Source organism: Lepidochelys kempii, chromosome 1 (genome assembly GCF_965140265.1).
Source record: "Lepidochelys kempii isolate rLepKem1 chromosome 1, rLepKem1.hap2, whole genome shotgun sequence".
Lineage (NCBI taxonomy): Eukaryota > Metazoa > Chordata > Testudines > Cheloniidae > Lepidochelys > Lepidochelys kempii.
In genome coordinates this window covers 225,032,506-225,057,829 of record NC_133256.1, presented here as the reverse complement: position 1 = coordinate 225,057,829, position 25,324 = coordinate 225,032,506, and the positions used below count along the sequence as shown (strand labels likewise).

The following is a 25,324-nucleotide window of genomic DNA, read 5'->3' as shown; positions in this document are numbered from 1 at the left end:
CAACTTTCCTTTGCAGAAACCATGCCGGTTAAACCCTGTTTTATAATGATTTTCCAGGTGTGTTGTTGTTTTGTTTGTAATTATTATTTCAACTAATTTCCTAGCTTCAGATGTAAGGCTTACCAGTTTATAATTCCCTGGATCACATCTGGAGCCTTCTTAAGCCATTTTCAGATTTTTTTCTTCTTGCTTTTACTTTTATTGTACATCCTTGTGTGCCCCTTCCTTTCCTTTTCATTGTTCCGTCTTCATTCTATTGCTTCAGCTACGAGTTGCTCCATCTCTTCCCTTTCATGCTCCATTTATGATTTCTCTGCTCTCTCCCTCTGTCTCCATGTTTATCAGTTTCCCCTTTTCTCCCTCTATTCTCTTCATCTTCCTCTGTCTCTCATTCCTTCTTAAGTCTCTCCCTTTCCCCACTCACTACCCCCCTTCATTCCTTTATCTCTGTGCCCCACTCCCAAACTCCTCCCCTGTTTCTTTCTTGACTTCCTTAGTCAGTCTCCTAATAACACTCCTCAAATCTATTCTAATGTCTTTCCATTCATGTTACCACTCATTTATACCCACACTTTGCCACACAACACACACACACTTTGCAAGATATATACCTCCACACTCCACCAGGCATGCATATGTGCTTATATGTGCCTACTCTGCCATACATTCTCTCTCTCACACACACACACACACAATCTGCCACAAACTCTGCAAACAAGGGCCATCTACAGTATTCTCCCTCTAAGCCAGGGGACAAGGGCCCATGATTTCCAACCCCAAATCAAGGGAGATGACCTAATATTCTGTCATCTGCCCAACTGAGAAGTAGTGCACCCTCAGGTATCTTCTTCCTTCACCCCAAGTAGAGGGGAGTGACTTTTCTCCTTCCTATTGAACTACCTCCCTACCCCACCCCCATCAAAGGGGGAGGAACAATGTTTTTCTCTACCCCAATCTGTGTTGGGCTGAAACTGAGCTGGGAGGGGACATATGGACTAGAAGTAGCTGCAGTATGAGCCAACTGGCAGGAAAGGAATATTGAAGGACCTCGCCCAGGGTATGTCCACACTGCAGTCAGAGGTGTGATTACAGAACATGTAGATGTACCAAGCTAGCTCTGGTAACAATAGCAGTGAAGGTGTGGCAAAACGGACTTCCATACAGGCTGATTGCCTAAGTATGTACTCAGGTCCAAGGCGGTCTTGCACAACCCAGTGCCGCCATACATGCTGTCACAGCTTTGCTGCTATTGGTTCCCGAGCTAGCCAGATGAAAGCTAGCTCAGATATGTCTACATATGCTACAATCACACCTCTGATTGCAGGGTAGGCATGGCCCCAGAGTGAGCAGGATGGAATGGAGCTGGTTGGCCAGCTTGGCGGGAGAAAGAGACGTCCAGCTCAGTAGTGAGCATTGGGCTTAGATCAGTGGCTTTTAACCTTTCCAGACTACTGTACCCCTTTCAGGAGTCTGATTTGTCTTGCGTACCCCCACGTTTCACCTCACTTAAAAACTACTTACTTACAAAATCAAGCATAAAAATACAGAAGAATCATAGCACACTATTACTGAAAAATTGCTTACTTTCTCATATTTACTATATCATTATAAAAATCAATTGGAATATAAATATTGTACTTACATTTCAGTGTATAGTATATAGAGAGCAGTGTAAACAAGTCATTGTCTGTATGGAATTATAGCTTGTACTGACTTTACTAGTGCTTTTTACGTAGCCTGTTGTAAAACTGGGCAAATATCTAGCTGAGCTGATGTACCCCTTGGAAGATCTCTGCATATCCCCAGGGGTATGTGTACCCCTGGTTGAGAACCACTGGCTTAGATAAACTGTCTGTTTACATTAGGGTAGGGAGGCCTGGTTAGCATTTGCCAGTCATATTGTCCATTTAGATCTACCTTTGCTAAATTACATGTCATCTGCAAAAGTTCCACCTCACTACTCACCTCTTTTCCGCGATCCTTAATTACTATGTCAAAAACACTGGTCTTTGTGGCATCCCACTGTTAACTTTTTGCCATCCATTCTTACTGTCTCTCTTACACATTTCTGATCCACTGTCTAACCATGGCCACAAAGTCTCATGAGGGACTTTAAATTATGACTTCAGATAAATTTTGACAGCTAGTGGTTCTTTAGCCACTGTTTTGTTGACATACACAAAGAATTCTAGCAGACTAGAGAGGCATGTTTTTTTCCTTACAGAAGCCATCCAGACATATCTTAATCATATCACATTACCCTAAAATCATTAGTATTACCCTTGAAAAGAAGTAGGTTTTTAAAAGTGCAGTTTTCAGCTGTGCTGAACAGAAAAAACTATGGCAATTAGCAAAGAACAAAGCAAAATGACAAACCAAAAGCTGCTCAAAACTGGAGATTTAAGGTCTCATACCTTTTCCCAGTCTTCAACTACTAGGAGCAAAATTACACAGGGCTAGAAGCACTTTCACCAAAGACTAAACACTGATGGTCCAGTCCAGCAAAAGCATTTGAGCATGTGTTTATCTTTAAGAACATGAGTTATCTCATTGACATCATCAAGACTACTCACACGCTTAAAGTCAAGCACATGCTTAAAATGCTTTGGTGAATCAAGGCCTGAGAGCATAAACACATAGCTCTTTCTCAGTGCAGCACTTATTGTACTTGGCACATATACGTTTCTAGAAAATCTGTATTGAGCAACAGCACCTGACTACTTGCCATGGCAGAGGGTGGGGAGGGTTGATAAATTGGGAACCCTCAGGGCTTTATCAGTTGGGCTTCTGAATGCTGCAGCTGCCCCTATGTGCACTATTACCATTAATTTCTTAATTCAAGCCCCAAGTTGCAAAACCATCACATGTCCACACCCCAGTTTAAGTTCCAAAGCACAAGTAAATAGATTGATAGGGCTCAACAACCAGATACTCCTGGTTCAGCCAGAACAAAGGAATTAAGTAAACACATGTTGGCATTGGCATAGTCTGACTCCTACTGCCTCTGGCTTGGCAAAGGGTAAGCAAAATATGACTATGTGAGCAGGAAAAAGAAAAGGCTGAGAAGTTTTATGTGAACTCTTTGCCCAATTGTGTTCTTTTCTTGTTCTTCTTATTCAGTGCTGTCTTTGTTTCAGGTTGTAATAATCTGTGTTCATATAGTCAGCACTCAGTCTCCCAATCTGGTCCTATTTATGCTAAATTTTTGGAATGTCCATCCCTATCAGGATGTTCTCTCTAATATACTCAATAAAGCTTGCTTAGTGTTTCAAGTATTCTTACCTATTTAAACCTCACCAGGTTTCTTGCTAGCCCTAGTGGGATGCACCGAATCTAATAAATAAAATAGAATTGATACTGAAGAAATTCTACAGGTGTGGAGTCACTGGCAGCTTCACTATCAACAGTGTATCATGATTTCACCATTGAACAACAGATGTCAGTGAGGTAGCAGAAAAGCTTCCCCTTAAACATTAAAACCTCCAAACCACTAGCATTTGAAGAGGTTCAGCCATTTCTCTCTCCTCAGTAGGCAGCAGCAAGGAAGTGCCTGTGTAATTAGGTGGCTTGATGTCATTCTGATGCAATTAATGTTAAGGATAAAACTCAAATTACCCCCATTACTTGGAGGTTTGCTAGTTTGAGGATTGTCAACCTCTTTCCCCTTCTGGAGCCCTTCTTTTTGTGCAACAGTGAGAGAACTGAAAGATTATGCCAGTATCCAACAAAATTACAGCCGTGTTTTCCCCATTTTGCATGACCAGAAAATTGCTACAGGTGTAAAGAGGAGTAAAAGAGAAAAACTTCTTTCTCCAGATGAACTTAGAAATATCTTACTACAAGTGTAGAAAGAAACAATGACCAGTGAGGTTGCATGAATGCGAAACTACTTGGAAAGGATGAGTCAACCAGTTCAGACATAACAATACCTCTTCATCTCTGCCCTTCCCTGAGCCAAACTCAAATGCAGCCAAACCTTTTCTGAGCTTCAGAAAAGTTCAGAGAATAGTTTCTCCCATTTTTCTCTTCTGCATTTCTGTGTTTTTGTGTGACATGGAAGTGCCAAGACACACACTGAGCCAGATCTTCTGCTGATATAAATCAGCTCCACTAAAGTCAGTGCAGTTATGCTGGTTTACAGCAGTTTGGGAAATAGCCCATTGTGCCCATGAGATTTTCAGCCCTGCATCCAACTCAAAGGCTTTGCATAATTGTTGGGTGAATATTCAAATCAATGCTTGTTTGAACCAAACATCAGCTTTTTGAGATTCACTCCTCACTAGTGTTAAAGAAAACGCCTTACTCCCGCAAGACAACCCAAGCACCATATGAGTAGGATGACCAGATAGCAAATGTGTAAAATCAGGACAGGAGGTGGGGCGTAATAGCCTCCTATATAAGAAAAAGCCCAGAATATCAGGACTGTCCATCTGGTCACCCTACATACGAGCCCTTCACTCCTCACATGGGCAGTGCATAAAGTTATGTCATTCTTTCACAGTGTTACAAAAATCACTGATTGAACACCACAGGCCAAATTTGACTTTTGGTTCCCCCATGTGACTGACCACCCTTATTAAAATCAAGCACAGATATCACCGAGAGAAGAATTTGACCCAAGGAAGATATTTACAGCTACACAAAGGAAGGTGATTGTAGTATTTTCTGGGACGTGTGGGACTATATGCTTTCTTTCTAGCAAATATTGATTCAATGCAACATTGTGATAACCAGACACAACAAACCAGTACTCTTGCATTTAAATAACAAACTGTGCAATTGATGGTGCTAGGGCAGCTTTTGAGAGACAGATAAAGGGAAGGATATCTGACCAGAATCCTGAGCTGAGCTGAAGATGACCGTGACAATGTCAATGTTGGAGATATAGAGAATTATTTTGTAAGATCTCTCCTCATGAAATAATATCACACATAGAATTGGTGGAAAGTGATAACACATGATACTGACTATCCTGTAATAGTTTGTTAGGCCGTGGTCCTATATGCCAAGTAATTTTTTTTAAAATATTTTTCACTTCAGATAATTTGTAGAGTCATCTTCACATGATAATAATCTGAGCAGAATATTTATGCATCACTGCTCTGTACTGGATGGAGCTGATTTTAGTTCCATTCCCACCATTACTGTGGAATTCTGACAGGTCATAGTATGCAGCACAGTAACAATCCTGAAGTCCTAAATGCCTACAAAGTTGTTATGAAATTATGGGATGAAATTGACTCAGGTCACTGCTGCCCATACAGAATATTCTAGTCATTATCACATGTGGAGTGGTATGAATAATGAAAGACTCAACCTAGAAATCTCTACGCGTTTTTCAGCTACTACAAAATAGGGTTAGATAAGATCAGAAAAAGTGCCACTGTTGTTCTGGAGGGTGCATTGGTTTATTTTGTGTGGTGTGTAAATGCCTTATAGCATTACATCTCTAAAGCACTGCAAGGGGAGAGCCAAAAGGCGAGCACTCCCAATTTATTATTATTATTAACACTATTTTAAAGAATCCCTTACCTACTCGAAGCTCTTGTCCAAAGACTGTTTTCTCTCCCAGCGCTGAGCAGTTCCACCTGCCATAGCGGAACTGATATTGGCATTCATTGATTCCCATCTGTGCCCCTTCTCCGATCACTATGATGGCATCAGGGCGGCTCTGGCAGATCGCTCGTTGCCGCGGGGCCAAGCCTGGGATTTTGTTGCAGATTATGTTTGCTCCTAAAGCCACCACAGATGACAAAGCTCTGAAGAAAAGCAGAAAGAGGCATTAGAATTTAATTGAGACCATTAACTCCATTTGCTCCACATTGTAGTGTGGCTCACAAGGCAATGGACAAACAGCAAAATGTTTGGAAGTTTGGTTCCTATAATTATGCAGACTTATCTCAACCGCTTTGGTCTGGCAAATGGGGTTGGAAATCTTGCAAAATTTCCAGGAATTCCTGGTTTCATTTGGGCCAGAAAGCCCACATGAACAGCTTCGTTCATGGAATACTGGCAATTCTGCATCTGGTCCCAGATAAAACCAGGAAGTAAGGAGAAGTGAAAAGTAATGCTGAAAAACATAAGTCAACATGTCATTGAACTTTGTAGAGTCTCAAAGGTTCAGGTTCACCTTGAGTGTTGTGCTTAGGTTCAGCTTCAGTATTTAATTTACCAGAGCTGTTCACCCACCTCTAATTTTAAACCATGGAATAAAATTTGGAGAATGACTTTATTCTACCAACATTGTTGCCCATTACTATTAACTTAAAGTACTGAGTGAATAATGGAAATTTATGAATATTAATCAAGATATGACACAAAATCATATTTTCAGACCTGGCAAACGTCTTGGACCAACATGCTCACGAACATGCAACATCTGTAACTGAAACTTGTGTCTTTCTTATTCTTCAATATATTTTCAGAGCGATAGCTCATGAGTTACAACTCATTCTGAAGACTGCCTTTACCTTGCATCTGCCCAATGTAAGCCAACTAACTGTTTAAGTTTGACAAGATTTCCAGTTTAGGCCATACCTTTATCATTTTCCAGTTCATTTTTCAACACCTTTATCTGATGCATGTACAGCATTTTTTTTAAAAATAAAACATGGAATAAAATTTTCAATATGGACTATGATTTAGGAGCCTCTCATTTCCAAACAACTTATTAAGATTTAGGCTCCTAAGTCGCTCTTGCAAATGGGACTTACGCTCCCAAGTGGCTTAGGTTCTTATACCCATGGGCTAGAATTGATGGCCAGGAATGTCCAGACTAGTTGCCATGAAAACATTCTAGATTATGCTTCTTAAATTCAGAGCCACACTAAGGAGAGGGTAAGTGGTGCCTTGAGGCGTTATGCCTGTTCCATGCCCCACCGCACCTAGACAAACTTCCTCTAACCTAGTAAAAGCTGCTGGCAGAGCTAGCCAAGCCCACTGCCCTATCCCAATGCAAACTGGAGTGCTGGGAGACAATTCGTGGCTGCTTCCTCTCTGGAAGTTTCTTTATACTGCAGGGAAGGAGCTCTCTGTGCCAATTACTAAGCTAGCTCACCCAATAGCTTACTGTGCACTGAAAAAATGTTGGTGGTCTCAGTTCACTTCCTAGAAGACAACAAACACCATTGCTGACCATCTCCGCAAAGTACGTGTTCCACCCCCAGACAGGGCTGAGGCACTTGGATGTGGCCCATGAATCACAAGATCTGAAGCTGCCTCCTATGTGGGTCCATAAAAGGGTGAACTTGTTCCCCCACCACCTTGCACGCTCATTCAGGGCAGCAACAGTGTAGCCCTTACTTAGAGCTGGTCAAAAAATTTCTGACAGAAGAGTTTTCCACAGGAAAATACCAATTTGACAAAAATCAAAATATTTACCAGTAACGTTATTGAGTTAGTCAAAATTGTCAATGACAAATTATTGAAACATTTTGTTTCTATAAGGTTGAAGCATTTTGTTTCAACTTTATCATTTTTGCTTTTATAATATAATAGATAATATAGTCAAAAAGATAAAATTGAAATGAAGCACTCACCAAAACAACTTATCTGAATTTCCCACAGAACAGAGATTTAGAGTTTCAGTCAGTTCTACCCTTAATCTTCAATTTGGCAGAGCTTTCTAAATTGACATTCCATATAAATTTATCCACAGCTTTTATATCTGGTTGAATCATTTGAATTTTAGGATATTAGAGAAGAGTTAATGTAAGCATAGTGTACCGTATTTCCTTTTTAAAAGAGATGTGTCAGAAGTACACAATTTGGATCCAAATCTGACCCCTCCCAAAGTTTGGGACATGAAGGTTCAGACTGGGAGTTTTAATTCACTGGTGCTGGGGCCCAGACACAAAGTTTAGAATGGGGCCAAAAGTTCCCAAAATTCTGGCATATTCTGAACCAGGTTTTGGTTCTGCCCTATCTCTATTTAACTAACAATATAAAATCTTTAAATGTGTGAGTCCTTAAATCAGGACTTGGATGTCTTTCTAAAAGATATACTGTAGTTCTACCATGTTATGGGCTTGATGCAGAAATTACTGGGTGAGGTTCTCCAACCTGTGTTATGCAAGAGGTCTGACTAGATGATCGTTTGGTCTCTTCTGGCCTTAAAAATCTATGAATCTGTGAAAATTAGAGAAGAATTTGGGTCATAGTGAAGAAACCTGAATATTTGGTTTAGGATTCAGGCAATTCTCAATACTACATAACAACTAATCCATTTTCTTTCATTGTTTATAGGGCTTTTCTCCCTCTGATTATCATGACATGCGATACTGGTAAGTACAGTGTGTATAGTATGATCATGTTGCAGTACAAAAAGGCTTAAAAGGAGAAAAATGTATTCCATTAATAACTGGTGAATTATGGGCTAGAAACATTTGCACTTTGTTTGTTATGATCACTTTAAAATGCTGGGATCCCTTTCTGAATTGTATTAATTGCCAGGTCTTGTCCTTTTATGCCCGTCAAGTGGCAATAATGAAAAGGCATTTTATATGCATTGTGTACCGTCAATCACATGAAATTCCAAAGTGTACACATTTTAACATGAAGGACATTAGTGGGAGGCCACTTCCAGTGACTAACAAAATGCTGTTGTATGAATTTCCAACTAACTAAATCAATAATGCAACTACATGATGGATCACTACTAAAACCACAGTTGACTGCAGGGGGATTCAGACAAGGGATTTGCTTTAACGTAAGACAATGGGGGGAGAACAGCTTTCAAATGTGGTTCTACTCTGAAAATGGCTTATTATAAATAGCATTGACAAGGCTCCATGTTTATTCATCCTAATGACTCCAGAACAAATTTGCTCAGTTTACAAGTATTTAACTGCCAGCTCTGCAAACTCAGTCTGGGCCCTTGTCTACACGAACTAGGAGGGTCTGAATCGTAGAGCGTTCTAACATGTTTTGGGCTAACTGCCTTATGTAGACCTGCTGGCGCACTCTAAAAGGTACCTAATGCACATTAATGCAGTCCTGTATGAAACGGGACGACATCAGTGTGAACTAGGTACCTTTTATAGTGTGCCAACAGGGTCTACACAGGGCAGTTAGAGCGCTCTACAATTCACACCCCTCTAATTCACACTGCAATGCCATCTTGACAAGTCCTGGGATCTTAAAGTCAAGCCGAGCTTGTGCATCATCACCTGAAATACAGATTCCACAGGCCACATTCTGCTTTCAGTTACATCTTTGCAACTCCATTACCTTTAAATTATATGGGTGCAACCTGATTGCATTTAGGCAAGTTACACGGTTGTAAATGAAGGCATAACATGAAGACATTGGGGTTACACAGGTGGTTCCACAATAGGAATTTAGTCAACAGTTCTGCTGATGGTGGGTGAGTCTAAAAAGAATCTAGATCAGCTGTGTTGTTTCTGCAGGGCTGGAAGTAAAAATTTGTTTTTTCACTGGAATCAGAGGATGTGACATTAAATAAACACAGGGAGCAGAATAGCTGAAGAAGGTGGTGATGGTCTCACATAGTCATTTTTTCAGGGCAGAACTAGACTTTAAACTGTATCCAGGGCTCCCTGCATGAGAAGATGGGGCTGGTTGGGCACTTTCAGCACATCTCTAAGGTGCATCTGTGAGGTGCACTGGGCCCCTTCTCCAGTCAGTGCCTTCTAGACTGGCTCTGGCTGACTTTGAGCCCTACAGTAGAGATTGTGGGCCTGCTGTAGAATTTTCCCTGTGGTGGGCTCTGGTTCCTCGGTTATACCAGTAGAAGCAGTCCTACACACAAACACACACTATATAGTATGTGTGTCAATGAGAGCTGCAGCACTTCTGAATATCAAGTCCAAAGGGTGTGTCAATTTGCGGCCTCAAAAATGACGGCACCCAAGATTATAATTTGGATCAAAGTCAGCTATGTATTTACACAAATGGTGAAATTCTGGCTGCATTGAAGTCAATGGAAATGTTGCCACTGACTTTACAGGGCCAAGTTTTCACTCAGAGAATACTATGTGTCTCGTTAGCCAAACATTTCAGATTTTCCTATAATCTTGGTGCCTCCATTTTTGAGTGGTCGACTTGAGACACCTTTTGAGACGAGCTGAGCCCTTAGCAGCTCTCGTTGACCTCATCTCAATTTGGGCATGCAAAACCTGAGGCACCCAAAATCAAAGGACAGTTTTGGCCATAGCGTGTATGCATGCATTAAAGATATGCATTGGTTTCACCTCACTACTATCTGGTAGTTTGAGCGTGGAACTGACATGCAGAACTGTATTCCTTGGTCAGCTACTGACTCCATGGCAAACCTTAGGCAAATGACTTTCTTCGGTATGGCTTAGCTTTCCCATCTGTACAATAGTAGAATCCTATCTGCCTCACAAAGGTGTTGTGAGGCTTAATTAACTAATGTTCGTAAAATGGCTTGAGATACTGTTGATGAAAGGCACTATATAAATGCAAACAATAATTACTGGGGGATGTGGGGGTGTTGTTGGTAGTACTTCCCAAGGGACTTGCCCTCTCTTTTCAGCCTAAATTTACCAGCATATCCCTCAGACCTGTTGTTAGCTGTTAAATTGTTACTCTAATTTATTGCCAAAAGAAATGCTGGCTCATGAAACTGAGATTTTGGAAAACTGTATTTATATTAAAGAAATGCACCCAAAAGTCTTTCATGCTTCCTCGTCTGCTGTTTCTTGTGGCATCCCTCAGTTTGTGAGTTTGTCACACATTCTAAAGGGCTGTGTTGCACATTTGGGCTTTGATAGGTTAAATGCTACATCTGTAACTGGATTGAGAGTGATTTGCTTTATAACAACTGTCAAAAAACCACAATCCACATGCCACATTTAGCCATTGTCTGCCATCTAATCTTTCCTCCAGGAGCAGTAGTCTTACCACAAGGAAATCCTGAGTGCAGTGCTTTGTTCAGATTTCTGGTGTAACCATACAGTACAGTGACAATGTGTGCACAATTCTGAATTCTACATTTGTTCGTCAATGTGAAATACCCATTTAAGCAATATCAATGGAACCACGTGGCATCTCTTAGAGATTAATCGTAATTAATTCACAGGGAATTGGTTGCAGTGATTTTTTATTGTTGTAAGTAAAGAGAGGTCAAAACCAAAACTCTGACTCTGAATCTGGGTTTGGATACAAGTTTAAAGTTCAAACCTACAACAGGCAAAATCTAAACAGGGCATGGGAATACCCTGATGTTTGAAACCTCAAGTTCAGGGTTCAGATTTTTAAAAAATCAATCTGCAGTCATAACTGTTCCCCCTTCGCTAGATATAAGCAAAATATTCTTAACAAAAGGAGGGGTTATTTGTTTTAAATTGCCTGTTTTTCAAGCATATAAAGCAATGTTTCTAATAATTCCAGTTTTTGTGCCAAATGAGTTTTGTTACCTACCTACCTCTCCCCCACACTGCTTTCATAGTAATTTCTCACAAACTTTTATGCAAAACTGCAAAATCATAGCATCTTGAGTCAGTGAATTTTACAAGCCAGTCATAAAAATATTATGGCCCCTTGAAATTTCACAGAAATTTGAGGCTGAAAAAGTATGTGAAATGGAAAGCTGTAAAATTTCATGCAAAATTGTGCAAATGTTTCTGAACAAATTTCAACCTCTACCATAAGCATTTGCTACCTACCATAAGACAGATTTACTGCTGTTTTGTACGTTGCTTTCTCAGTCCCCTAACCAGCAAACACATGTATGTGTTTGTCTTGTGCATGTGAGCAGTCTGATTGGGGTCAATGGGACAGCTCACGTACATAAAGTTAATCACATGAATAAGTGTTTTCAGGATCAGGGCCTTTGTCAGAACTATTCTGGTAAATATAGAAATCATATCCATCCAGCCTTACAGCAAAGAGAATGAAAACAAAATAACTACCACCTTGTCAGAGAGAATGTCTTTTACTGTTATTAGTAGAACCTGAATTGTTACCATATGATAAAATACAGGTAAAAATATGTAAACCTTAAAGGTGTTCCCAAGCCTTGAAATACAGACCCGCGAATTGGCTCTGACAAATATCTAACCAAAGTAAAAATCAAACAGATATAGTAAACGGTCCAGGCATTTGATACAGATATACTACATCTAGCTCATGTTTACCCAATACACTTCTATTTAAAAAAATCTTACTTTTTACCACTTTTTTCCCCCAGAAAATATATGCTACTGGAACAAATGGCATTTGACCCCAAGTCCCAAACAAAGGGTGATATCAGGGTGCACTAACTTCTTTTGTGATGCTCCTGGGGCAACTGAATTCAACTCCAAGTGAATCTAAAGCACCAGGCTAATTTGGATTCCTTGCTGCCTAGCAGTACAACGCACAAGACTTTCACTAGACCAGCCTGACTGTATAGTCTTTGATTAGATGCCTTTTTGTGATATCACCTCAAACTGTGCTGCTTAATATTAACCTTAAGTTGCTGTTGGGTAGGAATACATTTTCAGCATGGAATGAAGAGATTTAGACACACAAATCCCATTTAGAAGAGGAGTTGCATGGCTAAAATCCCTGTGCACTGTACTGAAAACTTACCCCAGAGTGTCTGATAAAAAGCTCTATAATGGAATCTTTGTTAAAAAGAACCACTGACATATTTTGTGGTGACATTGTGACACATCTGAAACAGTACACCCCTACTGAATGGTTTATTTAATTAAGAATTCCTAAGTAAATATTTTGAGCATGCATAAGTTGCAGAAATTGGCAGAAGCTTTCCCAGCTCTGAATTCCATCTGCATATATTTATGCTTTCAATTTTGTTTTCCACAGCAGGCTTCAAGAAATCATTGTTCTGTGCATGTGATATTGAAATGGAAATCAAATAAGCCTGCTCAGTTCTGCCCTGCGGTGCGCTGATCCCTGCTGGAGCTTCAGTTTGATTCTCGAAACCAGTGCCATCGCAATGTTATCGCCTGCACTACACAAGAGGGAGAGATTTTTAAGTGAGTGCAAGTGATATGGCCAGACAAAAAAACATCTCATTTAAGTAACATCATTCACCTGCCACTGCAAAATGGAACTAGTAGGGTAGGTAGACTTGAGGGATGAGTCAGGCCGGGGGCAGAGATGAACGACATGCCTGTGCAAGGGGGAAGTGGGAGTAAAAACCCTCTGGATGTTCCTGCTTTGGTTACATGCAACAGATTGGTTGAGAAGGGCAGAGCACTGGATTCACTCCCCTTACACACCAGCCAGCCAAGCCGAGCTGGCAAGGGCTGTTGCAATTAGACAGGCAGTAAATTATTGCTCCCTAGGAGGAAATAGAGGAGAAATTGTATCTCAAGAGGTGTGCCTCTGAGTCACAATGCCTCTGGCGGTTCAGCCGATGCACCCCCGCTTGCTGAGGGCTTCACCTCAAGTCACAATCTATGCCCTAGCAATTAGCAATAGTTCAAATAAGAGGTGGAATCAGGTCCCTTGCTTCACAGACTTCTGGATGATTGCACTTTACAGAATATAAAGTCCATGTTTGAATGCGCTATCATTAGGATCCTAGCAAATGCATTGCAAAAAACTCCGTATTTTGAATATCAAGAGAAACATTCCAAAGAGTAAGTTTTATTAGACCACAGAGAGATGTCATAGTCCTATCACTGTAGGGCAGATTCTACCACCATTGCTCATGTTAAGTAGTGTATTTTACTCCATAAATAGTCCCATAGGGCGAAGTTGTGACTTGGACTATCTGTTCATACAAGGGAGCGAGGGGAACTAATAACTGCCCTTGCAACCTTGTGCAAGCTACCCAGAACTCAGATGTGGGTGCATAAGAGTAAGGGGGTATCCCACACCCAATTACCTCCCCACCCCAAGCAGGTAGGCAGGGAGTAGAAAGAGCCTGGGCTCCACCTTCTTAACCACATATGATCCGGCAGAAGGGGTTTTGTAATTTGTTCCTGGTATAAACTGGCAGTAAATTGATAACTCCCAGAGCAAGGCGGAAGTGGGGAGGAGCTCTGATTCAGAGGCATCTGAGTCACTGTCGCCTGGGGCAGTGCTTGGCTCTGTGCCGAAAGTCATAACCTAGGCCATTGCAATCAGTGGTATTCTTCACCCAGAGTAAGAAAGAGTGTCAGAATCTAGCCCTGAGTTATTTATAACACGGGGCTGGATGAAGCACTGGATAGTACACTCTGTGACTAATCCTGCCCTGAGAAGAGAATGGACTAGTTTATCTCGCAGACATTATCCGTCTCTAATTTATTTAAACCCAATCTCTGCTAGGCGGGTGTCGGGTTGTCCTTCAGTTCTCTGTTAAATGAAAGAGTGGAGTATGTTCTGGTAATTTTTCAAAGCCTAGCGACTGGGTCAGTTTGGACTAAATGACTGCTGGAGGTTGCTGTTTCTGTGCTGATACCAGTAATGCTGTTAGTCTTTACTTAATGGCATATTCCTAATGCAGTAGAGGCTCTCTTGTTCTAAACAGTGGCACTGTTTGTTGTGCCCCCCAGCCTCTGCTCTAAGATCGCATTCCAGGCAAGATTGCTGCTTGCTTTATATGCTGATGCACAGGAGAGAGGGGGTGTAAGGTCCTCCCCTTGTTTCCCTGAGCAGCTTACATCGTACTGGGAGAAAAGCAGCCTCCACTGGTCCCCCTCCCATGTAAGCGAGCAGGGAGTGGGTAAACAGGGGGAGGGAGTGGATGGAGTCTTGATTCCACTCTGCAAAATACATCAGCCACTACTGCACAAGTATAGCCCAAACCAGTTTAGATTGATCTGCAGGCATAGACCTCTAGCAGATTATTTCCTTGAGTAAGGAGGAATCAAGAACTGAATTTTGACTCCCAGAGTCACACGTATCTCTCTGATCTCTTCCAGAGTCAGACAGCTAGGCGCTATCCTTCCTGAAGCAGACTGTCAGGTCACAGTCTAGGCCTCAGATTGGTTGGCTTTTAACCATTCTAGCATTTGGTTCAAATGCAATGCTGGATTCTTTGTTCTTCTAGCTTTCCCAAGATTTTTCTAACACTTAAGAAAACAATATTACACGGCTAGCACCATTACACAACATTATCGGTGGGTAAGCACAGCCAGGCAGAGTCCCTGAATGATGACACAGGCACAAGGTCATTTAATCACCAGAACCACATCTGTTGATTGGGTGCAGAGGCAGCTCTGGTCCTGCTGCTAGTGATGCAGATGTAAACAGTGTCAGTCTTTCCCCCGTGCAGATTGCACACACAGACCCTCTTCTGCATTGCCTCTCAGAGATGTGGAGAAGCCACAGTCTTAGTGGCCAAGCAACACCCACTCATCCGACCAGCACAGCAAACCTCTTGTAGCACAAATATTCTCTCCTGATGCGTACGGCTAATAAAACAGGCCTTTTTGGGCCATCCGATAGAATATAATTTGCAATCAAATTCTACAAGATGGATGAAAAAACCTGTACAAGTGTGCTCAGTTTCTATGTTAATATTGACCAGAAGATTGTCTCTTGCCCTAAATAGCTGGGCAGGGAAGTTTAGGAAATAGAAGGCATGTCCATACTCCCCGGTGCAGCCTGTGTAGGACTGCTGCTACTCCAGCCACGTAGGTGGATCAGGAGTAGGAGAGATGTGGTGAGGAATGCTGGAGCCAAGGATTTGCACCTACCCCCCATTCCAGTGCACCAGCCAACAGAGCGGAGCCAGCACAGAGCGGGGAGTAATCTGTCCCCTTTTTGTTATAATCAAGGCCTCTATTGATAACTGTTATTGAACCAAAACTCTTCATGTCGACTTGTATTGTAAACTCTTTGGGGGTGAGAAAGAGTGTCTGTCTGTTCTGTGTTTGCACAGCACCTAACACAATGGGGCTTTGCTCCATGGCTGGGGCTCCTACGTGCTATGGTAGTACAAATAGTAAATAATAATAATTAATAACAACGACATAGGTGTTCTATTGTTATACCTAATGAGACAGATTTTGCCACCCTTACTGAAACTGAGTAGTACTTCACTCCGTGAACAGTCCAATTTACTTTAGTAATGACGACTTGTGAAATAAACTGCTACTCATCCTAAGTAAGGGTCTCAGAATTTGGCCCTACATAAACAAATAATAATAAATGTCAAAAATGTACATATCTAAGGAGCTGGGGCAGGTCAGATTCACTAATACTGAAAAGAGTCCTGGATGAGAACTAGAATGTGTTAACATAAGGTTAGAACTGGAACTAGCCCAGGCATTCATCTAGAGATGCTCTCATGTTTTTATTAAATTCCTTTTAATTCAACATATATTCTGTGTCCTTTCCCACTCCCACCTCCAAGACATTTATCCATAGCGCGTTATTTTTACAAGTTCACCTTAAAGAAAAGTCTCATAGAATTTAATAGAAAGTTATAACCTTTCTGTTTGGTTTGTTTTTAACCATCCTATAAAATAAAAGCCCTATAGAAAGGATATAATTTCCTATTAAATTGTGTAGGACTGTAGTGGATTTCTATAGAATCCTGTTGGTTTCATTCCTATTAAATTCTGCTGGATTTTTCCAATGACAGAATATCTCATATATTTCTCAATGAATGTGATAAGCGTTCCCAGGAGGCTGCAGAGTCTACTAAAAAGATCATTGGATTGGGAGTCAGGAGACCTGAATTCTATTCTCAGCTCTGACACTGATCTGCTCTGTGATCTTGGGCAAGTCACTTTGCCTCTCACCAAAGTGTTGCGCATTCCAGACCTAATACAGTAGAACATGTGCTTAACTTTAAGCATGCAAATCAGTGGGGCTTAAAATTAAACACATGCTTAAGTGCTTGGCTGGACCAGTGCCAGAGTGCTCAGCACCTTTCAGGATTCAGACCTATGTGTCTATCTTTCCCACAGTAAACTCTTCAAAGTGGGTCTCTCTTATGGTTGGTGTTAAACAAAGAACAGCATTCATCCCTTTCGACCTGTAATTCTCAACCCGTGGCCCAATCAGCACACAGCTGCCACCCATGTGACATCCTCAGGGCTATACAGGTAGTATACAGTGTGTGGATGCGGCCCACGTAGCACACAGAGAGCTGTATATGCAGCCCACAATGATAAGTAGGTTGAGAACCACCGTTTAGACAGAAACACATTTTTTTAAATTGAATCAGCCTTGGGGAAAAACAATGGACTCAGTTAAAATATTATAAAATCACAAAAGCTGGAGACTATTTAAACTACACTTCTCCTCAAGAGAAGGAGCTATGTAAAACTATGACAAGATAGTCAGATCTTTGAAGGGGAAGGTACATTGTGTTCCCTTTTTTCACCGAACTACAGGGCATTATTGACAACAAGAGACTGCAAAGGATGGGGAGGATATAATGCTAGCCATTGTGAGCCATACAAATCACCACACATGGAGAGAATAGCAGTGGAAGTTGTTCTTAGATATTTGCACACAGTCTTTCCAAACCAAATAAACATAAAATTCACAGCAAAATGTCAGAGGGGAGGCCATATTTAGGGAATCTTCTTCACGGGTTGGATCCTGTGGTACAGCGGAGTTAGGTTCATCATGAGCCAGAGGGTGAGACAGGGCAAGGTGGCTGTACGACACCTTTGCAGCTCCCTGTTCCTTAGACAGAGTTCGGGATCTGGCCCCAGATCTTCTGGGATTGTCTCAAATTTCATGGTGCAATGGAAGAAATTCAATCCAAGAGTTATCTCAAAGATATAGCCCTAAATACATGATATATTCATATTGGGGCAATGGCCTGATTTACTGCAGCTGAACACAGAGAGAGGCCTGTTTAGAATCCTTGTGACTGCAGCCAATAAATGTATTTCATCGCTCTGGCTGAAAAAACAAATACCAGTTATAGAGATGTGACTGACAAGGATGGAATAACTGGCTCTTATTTCCCACTCTGTCCAACCTGCGCTCAGACGTAATGGATTGGAGCCGCAGCAGGGAGCTGGTTGTGGATCACTGATTCAGGGCTGCTTGGTGCCAGCATAAGTTAGAGCTGCCTCTTTTGCAGGGACCTTATGCCAGAGGAGGATTGGGTGCAGTGTAACTCTGATCTATCATACCCCGTACCCTCCTGTCCCATTCAGGCCACCCTCCAGAGCACACTCAGCGTGGCCTTCCTTCCCCTTGCCCATGGGGTAGAAGGCACAGCTGCCACAGGAGGCAGCAGAGCCAGTGGAGAGTTCACCTGAACAGAGGGAATTATCTGCTGTACTGATTTCAGAGCGGTAGCCGTGTTAGTCTGTATCAGCAAAAACAGCGAGGAGTCCTTGGGGCACCTTAGTCTCTAAGGTGCCCCAAGGACTCCTCGTTGTTTCTGCTGTACTGACGATCTCTGGCAGCATTAAGAAGCAGACATTCCAGCCCAATTAAGAGAGATGTAGCCAATTACGGCCTCTATTTAATTAACTACTGCATTATTGGATGAAAGATGGACCAAGTGGGTTAAGCTGATTTTTAAAATTCATTAATATGACTTTCACAATAAAAATAAGTCTATTTACTGTAATTAATGGCCTCAACTCTGCTTTATCTTCTCTTCAGGCATAATAGAGAAAAAGAAAGGCTTGAAGCTGAAAATAGCTGAGAGGAAAGAATAGGGGGCTGAAGAAGGGGAGCGGAAAAGAGGAGGTACCATTTGTCCTTTATATTGTGATGAGCCTTTTTCACGCCAGCATTAATGCTACCGGTAGCTGAATAAAATGGGCCTCTGCTGAAGTATTTCCACTCTGTGGGGGGGGGTCCTTTTGCCCCGCTCCAAGTATCTTGAAATTTAATGTTCTGCTACAAGTAGCAGGTGATTTGTGCCGGTTGTGCAATAACTATGTAGCTATTTGCTGCGTCTCTGGGCTGCCGCATCTGACCTGATTGGTAGGGCTGGCGGGAAGGGAGGCAAGGTGAGCTGGGAGGGGCAGGGAGAAGAGAGAGAACAACAAAGTGTACGGAAATGTGACTCACATAGCCTATGCTTGAAATGCAAATAGAAGCTTCCGATGTCTGCTAGAGGGTATAACTTGGCAGGGAGAGATCATTAATTAATATTTGAAATACAAAACTCTTATGTTTAACAATCCTATCTGAAGAATCTCTTATGTATTAAACACCCTAAGTTTCTAACAGTAAATAGAGTCTGGGCAAATCTAAAACACATTTTGGTGAGGTATTGAGTCACTAGAATTACTTAAGAGAAAAATGTTAGCCATTGAGCCACAGCAGAATCATTTGGTAGGTGTTTTGATCTCATAATATTTCAGATCAATCAAGCTAGTGATTGGGGAGGCTCCTCTGACAAGGGATATGTGAACTGGTTCGGAGAAATTAAGAACCTTTTACTTCCAGTGTCACTGAACCTTCCTTTGTCTCTCAAAACAAAGTAAAAAAGAAGCTTTATTAAGGTCTTGACATGTTGGGATGAGAAACTTTATTTCAGTTTTGGACTCTGACCATGACCAACAGTGTGAAAAATCTCATCCGAGAGCTTCAACTTGTCTATCCCCGTTTAGTAGACTCAAGAGATTCAGATAGTTTGGATTAAACAGCCAAACTATTGGGAACATTTCTGGATTCTCTCCTTCACCAGTTTTAATGCTGCAAAGATAGGAGTCAGAATGTTATCATTGCTGGATATTCTATTCAACACATTGTGCACCTTGTTACCAGTACCATTTAAATAAATACTTCCAGATTTAAGCCAATGTTTACATTTTTCTAATCAATGTCAAAGCATTTTATTGTTACTGAAGATTAAACTGATTAAACTGTCTGTATACTAACGTCTCACATTATTCCATAGGAGTGAAGTGCACCATTAAAGTCAAGTTTTGCCAGCCCAAACATGAAAGGTTTAAGATGCATTCTGTATTTTTAAAAGTTTAGCCTATGGCATCTAGGCCTGAGGTGACTCTAATGGCAGGACACAAATGGTACGCTGGAAAGTGTCACATTGAGATATGGCGATACTGAAGAGCTGAAGTTAAATGTAAGTTTGAACACTGGGTTTTGATTTCCCTGAACCCTTAATCCCTAGAATGGGTCAAATTTTCCTCTAAATTGTTCACCCGGGTCAAATAACCATTGAACAGCCTAGGAGGCACTACCCATGCGATAAGATTAGGAGGTCATGGGTTCAGTCCCTAACCTGGCCCATTCACCCCTGTCACAAATCTACTGAGTTGGCAGACAAATCTTTGTGATGAGCTAGCCACCCATTCAGAGGGTCAACAGAACTCCCACTTTTGGGGGAAACTGAAGCTGTCTGTGCGGAGGCCCACCCCATGAACACCCATAAACTGCAAAATCACCATTCAAAATATATCCTCCCCCAGTAGCTAATGTCTTCCAAGTTGATTCACACCACTCAAGAACCTTTTATTCTTACTTTTCAGGCATCCTAAAGAAAAATATTTAAAGAATGTTTTAATGATCTGTGTTATAAAGGAAAAAATAAATGCAGTGGGTGTACATCATGTTTATTTGTTCAGTAATTAACTTTAGCAAATAAAAGTGAATGTTCTGAATCCTTTCACTAAAAGCTATTATAAAATAATACCTTAATGCCATGTCTTAAAGTATACATTAGACTCTCTTAAACTGGTCTCTTGTGTTTTTCATGCTTCAAAACTTCCCCCACCCTAGGAAAAAAAAATCCACAGCATTCTTTCTGCATTACATAAGTGCTAAGGTAAGAAAACCACCTTGTTTTGTTTTATTGTTGGGTGTTTGGAAAACTACAGCCTCATGCAGGATCTGATAACTAATCCATACGGTGCATTACACTGACAATAGAGTCCAAATATCACAAATCAATTCCCAATCCCCAGACAGGAATCAGCGTCTTTGTTGTTGAACAGAACAATACAAACCCACCGTAACCCAAAAGTCAGGTCTTCTGGAGCTGTGGAATGTCTTTATGGCATACTTCATGCTAGAATTTAGATGATGGTGGATGATTTTACATGTAGTAATTTTTGAAGATGTTGCTGTTTGTCTGAGAGATAAAACAGAAGCCCTGGTCTCTCATGGTGTCCAAGTTGTCCTGGCACTTTTTATAAGACTAGTGCTGTTGCAAAATCAGGTAATTACATTTGACTACCCAAATCTCCCTTAGTTTTTAACTGTATAATGTATTCTTCGTTCCCTGTCTAAGCTGTTGTGTATTACTGCTGTTCCCTGCTAAACAGCTGACATTTGTCACTCCAAAATTGGATGCTTTTACCTGGGAATTGGTATGAGCCCTGGCTACAGTTTTGTATATGACTTTATGGCCAAATGGGAATACCCACAGTCTGTAAAGTTAAGTGCAGTCTTTGCCATTAAGTATAAGTCTTTGCAGAATCATGACCTATGTTTGTAAAGTGCTTCAGAATGAAAGACTTCATAACTCACCATCAGACAGTTCCCCTGATGGAAGGGAATTTGCCAGTGGCATAAAGCTGTGGAGTTGGCACCTGAGCCAGCTGCTCTACACCCCGGCATCGGGGAGTGATGGGAGTAGGGAAGGGGGGGCGGCAGAGCTGTGCTAGGCCAATCCTCTACTGGTGGCTACTGCAACACACACCAAGGCCAACACTGAATCAGGGCTCCAAAACCAGTGCTCTGATGTTCCTTGGAGCCAAATGCAGGAGAGAATCAACCCAAAAGATATGGAATGAATTCCCACCCTCTCCATCCCAGAAAACCTCAGTCAAACTGTGCTCCACCACACTCAAATGGCTCAACCCTCATCTGGAGAGTGGTTGGAACTAAAATATTCTGCAAAAGGCAAACCCACAAACCTATGTCTATCAAAGAAAGGCCTCCTTTTAGTCTTTCCAAATTGTTATAATGGAAAAGAAATATTTAACACGTCCTTAATCAATAGTTTCATAAAGCTTCCGACATGGGCAGAGTTAAAAAACAACAACAATACTTTGCAATTAGACTGCATTTTGCTACTGAGGATCCCAAAGCTCTTTACAAATGTCAGTGAATGAATCCACACAGCACCCATACTCCTTGGAGATAGGTATAAATATACTTATTTTACTGACTGGAAACTGAGGCACACAGAGTTGGTGACTGCCCCCAGCTCCAACAGCAAATCTGTGGTTATAATCCCATTCTACCACCAATCTCATGACGGCCAATCTTATTCTTTAGCTACGTGCCCATCCTTCCTCCATTTAAGTGGAAATACTAAATACAGACTGCAAGCTTTTTAAGGCAGGGGTCATCCTCTATTCTGTAGAGTGCTCAGCGCAATGAATCCCCAATCTCAGTTGAGGCATCTTCACACTACCACAGCATAAATAGTAACAATGGAAAATAGTAGCAAGAATAAATACTTCCCATGAAATACACTCAGAGGCAGTGACTCTTAAAATGAAAAAAAAACCAGAAGGAGATGTTAATGTTACAGGAGCATAACATATATCCATCCACTGAAGCCACGAGAGAAAGAGAAAAAGACCACAGAAGACTCCCAGAAATCAGAGATGGAAGAGACCTTCTAGATCAAGCCCAAACCCCTGCGAGGATATAGATGTAGCTATCTGACAAAGGATGTGTATTGTAACAAATATTAAAGTGATGTCCTACAGAGCCTAAAAGGTCTAAGCATGACACTGTGCAAGCCTATCATTATCACTTATGAGCTGACACAAAAATCAAGTCTTATTGTAGTCAGTGTAAGAAAAAATATTCCCAAGCTCTGAAAACTGAACTCAATTTAAGTGCTGGTTTCCAACCCTATGCCAAAGAGGTGCACGTTCCACAAGTACCTTATGAGCTATTGATGAGTCTTCCCAGTTAAATAAGATATGGAATGAATTCTCCTGGGTCACTTCTGAGAGAGTGAGAGCAAGAGAGAACTTGTTTCCCCGCCATCCCCATTCATCTCAGCCTGTTTCTAGATCAGTGATTCCTGGTCATATTTCGTTATGGTCTTAGTGTTGTTCAGTAAGGGTGCAGGTTCCACCGGGGTTATCTGCACTGCATAGCTCTTATTTTTCTGTTGGCCACCAGCAGTATTACGCTAGTATTTTCAAACCATTTCTTCTTGCAAACTGTTGTGGCCTGACTTAAACATTTAGATTTTTAATGACGATTGTGTCTACCCACACTAAGTACTGTGCTCCCATATTGGTCAAAAGAGCCACCAGATCACCATTTAAGCCCTATAGCAAGAGCAGCATTGTGGCTGCTCAATGTGTTCTGTGTCTGCAGCTGTGTCAGACCTGCTCCCTGTCCAGCCCTTGCTTCATTCCTTGCCTGCTCTGCTCCAGCTCCAGTCCTGCCTGCTTCTGAACTCCTGATTCCTGGCTCTGACCCCTGGCTTGTCTCCTGATCATGACTCCAGTTTTAACCTTTGGTTGGGTCCTGACCCCTGGCTCTAAGCCTCAGCTTGTCTCCTGACCACACCTCCAGTTCTGTCTGTTGATTCTGCTCTGAAAATTAGGCCAGACTCCCGCTTTGACCACTAGGTAACTCTGCGTGAACCACAGTGTGTGACATCAACTGATGCACAGCTCTGGGCATAACCAAACAAATGAGCAGATACTGCACATTTAGATGAAGTTCTCTGGATCCAGTGCTCTCAGCTCAATCAATCGCCACATTCCCTTAAATACTTCCTACTTCTAAACAGGGCTGGAAGGTTTATTTGGTCTTAGACACCGCATGGCAGGGAGGTGCATGTGCTCCATCACATTTACACTTGTGTTATCTTTCTGAATGAGTTGTCACATTACTAGACTGTCAATTCTGGAAGATAACAGGCCAGATCATCCAACAAACTAAACATTATGTAATCGTTACCATGGAGGCAATGTGCTCTGGTGGATAGGGCGCTGAACTGGGAATCTGGACAGCTAGGATCTGTTCCTGACTGTACCATTGACTTTGTGTGTGTCATTGGGCAAGTCACTTCCCTTGTTCTCTGGGCCTTTGTTTCCCTCCCAATCTCTGTTTCATCTGTCTAGACTCTCTTCAGGATAACAACTATCTCTCACAATGCATTGATATGGTGCCTGTCACAACAAGGCCGCAGTCTCAGCTGGAGCTTCTATACAAGAGACTAATACTAAGCTGTCAGCTGATGTATATCATCAACAGGTTGGCAGCATAAAAGTAAGGCAGTACTAAAGAATGAGGTGAATATCTCTACTTTTATTTTAAATTGCATTAATTATGCTTGTTAAAATTCTGGCATTTTTTTTAGAAAAAAGATCTTGAGTCTATCTGCCTCTTTTGGTTTTCTAACTGTCCTTTTGTTTTCTCCTGACTGAGCGCAATGATCCCATCCTAAACTCTCTCCTTAGTAACCTGGCAAGTCTGACAACAAACTACTTTCTTCAGCCTCGCTGACGTCATGTCATGGTTTCCAGTCACAGACTTCATTAAGGTAATTCTGATGGACCGGCCTGGGTACCAGAAGTTTAAAGGGCTCCATCAAGTGGCCAGATCTTGAGGACTATATGCAGATTAAAATCAATGTTGGGATAACTTTTAGCCCACATCCCAGTACAAGAATCTGCTTGACCTGGACATTAGTCTGGCTATTCTACTAAAGATGGCTGACTTACAGGAACTAAGATCCTAGAGGTTCTTATTTGACAAGCCGCCTATAAAAATAATGGAAGTTTAACATGGTTTAATGAATTATTCGAGTTAACTCCAATTAGCTATAACTCTTCCCCCCTGCCATCATAGCCTCAGGTCAGAATAAGCAAACAGTATAAACTGGTGGAACGACCCAGCAGGAGAAAAAATATCTTGGTCTTCAGACATAAGTGTTTGTAACAAGAAAGTACATGAAGTTAATGGAATCAGAAAGCAAACTGAAACCTCCCCAGCTGAGGTTCAACCCAGCTCTATGGCCATGGATGTGGGGCCGTAATGCATTCTCCCCACTCCCTCCAGCAGCCAGTCTTACTATCTCTCCTCTGAGTAGCTGTGCTAGGGCCCTTTATTCAGCAGGGATTAGATGGTACCCTGTAGCATGTGACACCCACCATCTTTGAGTGTTTGTGAAGGAATGGCAGCCCTAAAGCCTGACATCCTCTGTCTACAAGACAAGTACTATACCGGTAATGACTGTGCAAGTTTTCACTACATTGCCAACCCTAAGGGCCTCAGCCACAACCTTGAGGTATTATCTCTAAGGATGATTACTCAGTCTCTGTGTGCTGAAATGGCCAACAAGGGTGGGAATTTATGCCAGTTGTGGGGGTGGCTTTGTGCTGTAGATACCTGTCCAGTGGGAACTAAACTCAGCTGGATGACCTTCAGGGGAAAGGGTCTATAACCTATCATCCCAGGCCCACCTAGGCTCACCACTCTCACTGTCAGTGTATTCTGAAATATTCTGTATCTGCTATAAATCTTT

The 25,324-nt window shown here is 41.7% G+C and overlaps 1 protein-coding gene across 2 annotated transcripts in view; it reads right to left on the bottom strand.

Annotated features, from left to right (window-relative positions):
• The window catches only part of WNT7B (Wnt family member 7B), a 131,984-nt gene that overhangs the window by 58,089 nt on the left and 48,571 nt on the right, over positions 1-25,324 (bottom strand). For both annotated transcript variants that reach the window (XM_073315976.1, XM_073315966.1), the window contains exon 2: positions 5,533-5,759. In XM_073315976.1, the coding sequence (XP_073172077.1) occupies positions 5,533-5,759 (227 nt within the window). The remainder of the gene's footprint in view (positions 1-5,532; positions 5,760-25,324) is intronic.